This window comes from Argentina silus (genome assembly GCF_951799395.1).
Source record: "Argentina silus genome assembly, chromosome: 2".
In the NCBI taxonomy this organism is placed as follows: Eukaryota; Metazoa; Chordata; class Actinopteri; order Argentiniformes; family Argentinidae; genus Argentina; species Argentina silus.
In genome coordinates, this window is record NC_139656.1 from 34,413,855 (window position 1) to 34,420,515 (window position 6,661).

The following is a 6,661-nucleotide window of genomic DNA, read 5'->3' on the forward strand; positions in this document are numbered from 1 at the left end:
AGGGTTAGGGTTAGAGGGTTAGGGTTAGGGGGCTATGGTTAGGGTTAGGGCTAGGGTTAGGGTTAGAGGGTTAGGGTTAGGATTAGAGGGTTAAAGCATTAGGTTAGAGGGTTAGGGTTAGGGGGCTATGGTTAGGGTTAGGGGGCTATGGTTAGGGTTAGAGGGTTAGGGTTAGGGGGCTATGGTTAGGGCTAGGGTTAGGGTTAGGGGGTTAGGGTTAGGGGGTTAGGGTTAGGGGGCTATGGTTAGGGTTAGTGGGCTATGGTTAGGGTTAGAGGGTTAGGGTTAGAGGGTTAGGGTTAGAGGGTTAGGGTTAGGGTTAGAGGGTTAGGGTTAGGGTTAGAGGGTTAGGGTTAGAGGGTTAGGGTTAGGGTTAGAGGGTTAGGGTTAGAGGGTTAGGGTTAGGGTTAGAGGGTTAGGGTTAGAGGGTTAGGGTTAGGGTTAGAGGGTTAGGGTTAGGGGGCTATGGTTAGGGTTAGAGGGTTAGGGTTAGGGGGCTATGGTTAGGGTTAGAGGGTTAGGGTTAGGGGGCTATGGTTAGGGTTAGTGGGCTATGGTTAGGGGGCTATGGTTAGGGTTAGGGGGCTATGGTTAGGGCTATGGTTAGGGTTAGAGGGTTAGGGCAAGGGCTAGTGTTAGGATTAGGGTTAGGGTTAGAGGGTTAGGGCAAGGGCTAGTTTTAGGGTTAGGGTTAGGGTTAGAGGGCTAGGGCAAGGGCTAGGGTTAGGGCTAGGGTTAGAGTATTAGGACACTGCAGCTTTGAGGAGATGCTAAAAGAAAAGGTATTTTTCCCGTTTCTGACTGTGATAACACAAATCTAAATGTCCATTTGTAAGAACTGATATTGGTCAACTAACCAACATGTTAGGAAGACACACTCACTGTTAACAAATAGAATAGAATAGAATAGAATAGAATAGAATAGAATATGATTGACTAGACTAGACTAGACTAGACTATAATAGGATAGAATAGAATAGAATAGAATAGAATAGAATAGAATAGAAGCCCATGATGTTGTTTGGCGACAGTCACCGTGTCCCAGAGTCGTCTTTCCGGCAGGACCCAGTTCCACCGTCCAGGGTGAAGGGTGCAGAGACGGCCGTTGGCCTCTAGGGTGGCGCTAGTGAGCTGCGGTAGCCTCGAAGTCTGCCGGTACCAACCACTACCTGAATCTGAACATGACGGCCGGAGATCAGGCAGGCAGACAGGACTACAGGAGCACACACACACACACACACACACACACACACACACACACACACACACACACACACACACACACACACACACACACACACACACAGAGCTCGCTAAATATGATCTGGACTGATTATCTGAAAAACATAAACTATATTTAATAGAAAGAGAGATTATCAGTAGGTTGCAATTACATAGACTGTATCGAGTTACTGAAATATGTTAAATATGGATTTTGTCGGTCGATAAATCCACACAAATGTCCTCTCGCACTTTGATTAGAAAGAAAGCAGTAATTTCATTTCGACAGTCATTTGCACACCAATCCACAATGATTCTGTGTGACCATAATCAATAACGGTTAAGCAGCAGCTTGACCCAGAGATCTCCGATCTAGATGTAGATACCAGGTACAGGGAAGCACCAAGCATCGGCCTGTTGTATCATAACCGTCAGTATTCATCAATTATTGATTTATCATTAGCCTATAGAGAGAGAGAGAGAGAGAGAGAGAAGGCTGTAGCCTGTTTTTACTGAAACTTCAAACGTCTGAATTAGCCGAAATATGAGGCAACGTTATAATAACGCATTAAAACATTGGAATGCGCGGGCGGCAGATGAACCCCGAAAGTCAAGTCCCAAGTTATTCTGGAGTAACGGAGAAGCTGTCAACACTGTCCCGCCCCTCAGCTGCCAATCATCCTCTGAGCGCCAATGGCAGGCTCGCCCGTAATCTGTCTCGCCTCTGATTGGCTGCGGGAGCTGTCACTCCGGACCTCGGTGGGCTGGCTAATTGAAACAGCGGATCTGATGGGTCTCATTCTCGCCAGCGCACTTGTGAGAAAGGTAGTTGTCCGTTACCGTGAAACATCAAGTGAAAAAAGAGAGCGAGAGAAAAGAAGAAGAAGAAGAAGAAGAAGAAAAGAAGAAACGCAAAGAGGGAGAGAAAGAAAGAAGAAGAGAGTAGTGGAAAGGAAGAGAAACGTGAAAGAAAACTATGGCCGTATCAGCAACTCCTCCGGTCCTTTCACCGACCTCCACCCCGGTCTCCGGGAGCTTGTTCCGCTCCGAGCCGCTGTACACCAGCCCCGCAGAGTCCCCGCGCCTCACCAGCAGCATGATCAACTCGTTCCTCAGCGGCGGGGGAGGCGGCGGCGGCGGAGGGGGCAACGGGAACGTTACCGGCGGCAACAACGAGTGTAAAATGGTCGAGGTGCACGGGGTGAAGGTGGCGTCGTTCAACGTGGACGGTCAGGAGCTCATCTGTCTGCCGCAGGTTTTCGACCTCTTCCTGAAGCACCTGGTCGGGGGTCTCCACACGGTGTACACCAAGCTGAAGCGGCTGGATATATGCCCGGTGGTCTGCACCGTCGAGCAGGTCCGCATCCTGCGGGGCCTCGGGGCCATCCAGCCCGGGGTGAACCGCTGCAAGCTCATCACCAGGAAGGACTTCGAGGCGCTGTACAACGACTGCACGAACGCCAGGTTAGTCTGTTGTTGTTTGTTTGTTTGTTCGTTCATTTAGCTCGTTTATGGTTTGTTATTCGTCCTTCTCTCCTCTCTCCTCTCTCTCTCTCTCTCTCTCTCTCTCTCTCTCTCTCTCTCTCTGTAATGCCCTCCGAATGTGTTGTGTTGTCGAAGAACGCTGGAAGTTTTCACCCAAACTTTGACAACACACACCTTGTGTACGGGAGTGTAACACACTTGATCAGATAGATGTGTTGTATAATCGCCTTGGTTTGTTTCACAGTTCTGTGGGTTAGTGAAGTAGAAAAGGAGAGGCTGATGTCGCCGCACGGTTATTGATAGGCTGTAGCAGAACCATCAAAGGGTTGGGGGAAAGTACTTCAGTTCTGGATAACTTCTACACCTCTCTTTCTCCTTTCTCTCTCTCGCTGTCTCGCTCTCTCTCTCACACACACACACACACACACACACACACACACACACACACACACACACACACACACGCACGCGCACAGGCACACACACACACACACACACTTAGCATGCACAAGTTTCATTTCTTTTTGAGCAGTTATCAATCATCGTCACATTCAAGTCAGTTGTTGATAACGTACACACACACACACACACACACACACACACACACACACACACACACACACTCTCTCTCTCTCATCCGTAAATGCACCGTTTGAGGTCATATGTTGTCACAACAGAAAGTCACCATTGTTTAGCTAAAGAAGCGGAGATCTACCCATATGTGGGAGTGTAAATCAACATGATTATTTTATAGAATAACTGACAATAATTTACGAAGCATATTATGAATAATTCATTTGATTTTCACCTCTAGTCTTTTAACCGGTGGAGTTTTAACGGACACTTTACAGTTCACCTTATTGTCTGACTTATTGTGTAACACACGTCCAACATAATCAGCTTTCAGATCACACAATCAAAATAAGTAAACACCGTATATCTATTTAGTTGATCATGTCAGCATCGTAAACCTGTGTAGTTCACAGCAAGGTAAATGTGTTTACCCGGCAAGAAGAACCCTGTACAGTGTGTGTTTAGTTTCGTCCCGCTGTGTGTCTCTCCCGCCGTTTCAGCCTCGGTCATAACCGACTAAGTTTGTCAAATTCCAAGTTCAGGTTTCTGGACCTTTTCAAATATTTAGGCCTTATTTAATATTAATTGTATATTAATTAATATCGACATTTGCAATATTACATTTACACCAGTCCTGTTTATCGCCTGCATGGTCCGCGGTCCATTTAGGATCAAATTTCATTTACATTACATTCACATTTAAGTCAATTAGACGCTTTTATCCAAAGCGACTTACAATCACTACATTTGTCTCAGTAAGTGAATCAACTCTACATCAGTCATCGTAAGTGAAACCTATGATAAGAACAAGTGCCATCGGCAGTCACAGTGCTAGAGAAAATAAGAAAACATTGAGGATCAAACGGAATGGATAATGGTGTGTCTATCGGCCCGTAAACGACTGAGAAAATAAGAAACAAATAAAGGACAAGTTCCTGACCAGAGTCGTGGTGGAGAGAACCTTCCTGAGGACGTCTGGTCAACGACAGTTGTGACACACGGTGTTGTCTTTCATTCCTGTCGCTAAAGCAATAAACGGGTTTATTTTTGCACCAGTAAAAACACGAGAACCCAGCCAGAATTGTTGTTGACACTGCAGCCATTCCTCCAAGTTCTCCGTCTCCTCTTTCCCGTCGTGCTGCTCCGCGCCCCGCGCCCCGCGCCCCGCGCCCCGCGCCCCGCGCCCCGCGCCCCGCGCCCCGCGCCCCGGCCAGCTGCAGATGTGGCTCGTGTGTTTAATAAATCACCGGACAGATCAGGATGAATCGGTGAGGACGGTCCTCCGCTCGGTGTGATGCCGAGATGGTATTCTTAGCTTGTTATCGTGACAGATGCATTAGTGTTCCCGTACAAGTCAGCCGAGGAGCCCTGAAGAGCCCGCTGCCCTCTCCCCCCCAGACCCTCTCCTCTCTCCCCCCAGACCCTCTCCCCTCTCCCCCCGACCCTGTCCCCACTCTCCCCTCTCCCCCCAGACCCTCTCCTCTCCCCCCAGACCCTCTCCTCTCTCCCTCTCCCCCAAACCATCTCCTTCTCTCTCCCCAGACCCTCTCCTCTCTCCCCTTTCCCCCCAGACCCTCTCCTCTCTACCTCCCCAGACCCTCTCCCCTTTCCCCCCAGACCCTCTCCTCTCTCCCCCCAGACCCTCTCCCCTTTCCCCCCAGACCCTCTCCTCTCTCCCCCCAGACCCTCTCCTCTCTCCCCCCAGACCCTCTCCTCTTTCCCTCTCCCCAGGCCCTCATTGTCTACTTGGACATAATTGCGGCTTGTCTTCTCCATGCGGCGCGGCGCAGGCAGCTCCCCCGGCCGACAGACATCTCCCCCGGCTGAGGCGACTGCCACGATACGCCACGCTGGTTCTGCTCCACAATAGAGGAGGCAGGAGGCTCCGTATGAAGACACAACCCACAGAAATAAACACGACAACAAGTCGGGGCGATAGAAGAGGAGGCAGCAGGCTCCGTATAAATGTTTAAAAGTGGTATTTGTAGACAAGCAGGCACTGTAGGTATTACTCATGTATAAAAGCGTAAAGAAATAGACGAAATAATTAATAATTAATTAAAACAGAATAATAACAATAATAACAATAATAATTATAACAATAATAATTATAACATTATTATTATTATTATTGTCAATAATAATAATAACAATAATAATAATAATAATAATGATAGCGGTAAAATGCTAAATTGTTAAAACAAAAGACAACTTCTAAAAGTGTTCAGATTTTCTTTATTCCGCCGCCTGAACTCTCAACGCACCGAAGACGTTAACATATGATAATCAGAAATATGATTTTCCATCTTCACTTTAAATGTGCTCTTCTTGCCTAAATAAAGTCTGTAAACATACACGCCACTGAAACGACTGTGTGTGTGTGTGTGTGTGTGTGTGTGTGTGTGTGTGTGTGTGTGTGTGTGTGTGTGTGTGTGTGTGTGTGTGTGTGTGTGTGTGTTTGTGTTTATTTCTTTAACCAGCCGATCGCTAAACATGTTTTTCCATCTTGACAATATCGGCGTCTTGTCGTCCGTCTCTCGCGCTTCACGGTTGACGTGTCAATCGCGTGAGACGTGTCCGTTAACCGAGGCAGCGGCCCCGGTATCGATTACAGATAAACCTGACGATTGTCCTGCGAGAGTTTTCAGTTGTATTATTGTAGAGAATGAGAGGCAGTTTTCAGAAACGTTCAGTTTGTCACTTCATAACACACAAGTTCAGGAATGGAAATCGACATATTTGCCTAAACGTTACTTTTTATCAACCCGCTTTCATGAAAGAACTCCCCGGCCCGGTTCCACTGTTCAACCCAACCGAGGGTTGAACCCGGGGGTCAGAACCGGCCCGAGCTTCTGGGGGTTTGAAGCGCTTGGACAAGACGATGATGACCCTGTTTGCAAGTGCGACTGTCGTCTTCTTGTCGTCTGTTCCTCTTCTTCTTCTTCTTCTTCTTCTTGCTTTCTTTTTTTCTTTCTCTCTCTCTCTCTCTCTCTCACACACACATTTTATATTTGGAGACCGTAGTCAACAGTCGGGTGTAATATTGATAATATGGGAGAGAGAGAGAGAGAGAGAGAGAGAGAGGAGGGAGAGAGGCGGGGGGCAGAGAGGGGAGATGCTCTATTTCCGCTCATGTCCAGATGGTCAGTTTGGGCAATATTCGGTAATTAACCTTTTAGCAACCCCCCCTCCCTCCCCTCCTTCACCCTCCTCTCCCCTTCTCCCCCTCTCCCCCTCTCCCTCTCCCCCCCCCTCCCCCTCCTCTGGTTCTATTATTAGGTTCCACTTTGAGCTAAATCAATCTGTCCCACTCGTCACTTTTAACCTGCCGAAGAGAGAGGGAGAGAGAGAGAGGGAGAGAGAGAGAGAGAGAGAGAGAGAG

General features: G+C 48.0%; 1 protein-coding gene across 1 annotated transcript; it reads left to right on the top strand.

The window, feature by feature from the left end:
• Window positions 1-2,042: 2,042 nt before the first annotated feature.
• Window positions 2,043-5,106, top strand: dacha (dachshund a; the record flags this gene model as incomplete). Its single annotated transcript, XM_083665351.1, has 3 exons — window positions 2,043-2,685; window positions 4,379-4,508; window positions 5,011-5,106. The coding sequence occupies exons 1-3, from the start codon at window positions 2,198-2,200 to the stop codon at window positions 5,104-5,106; spliced, it is 714 nt and encodes a 237-aa protein (XP_083521477.1). The 5' UTR covers window positions 2,043-2,197.
• Window positions 5,107-6,661: the final 1,555 nt, after the last annotated feature.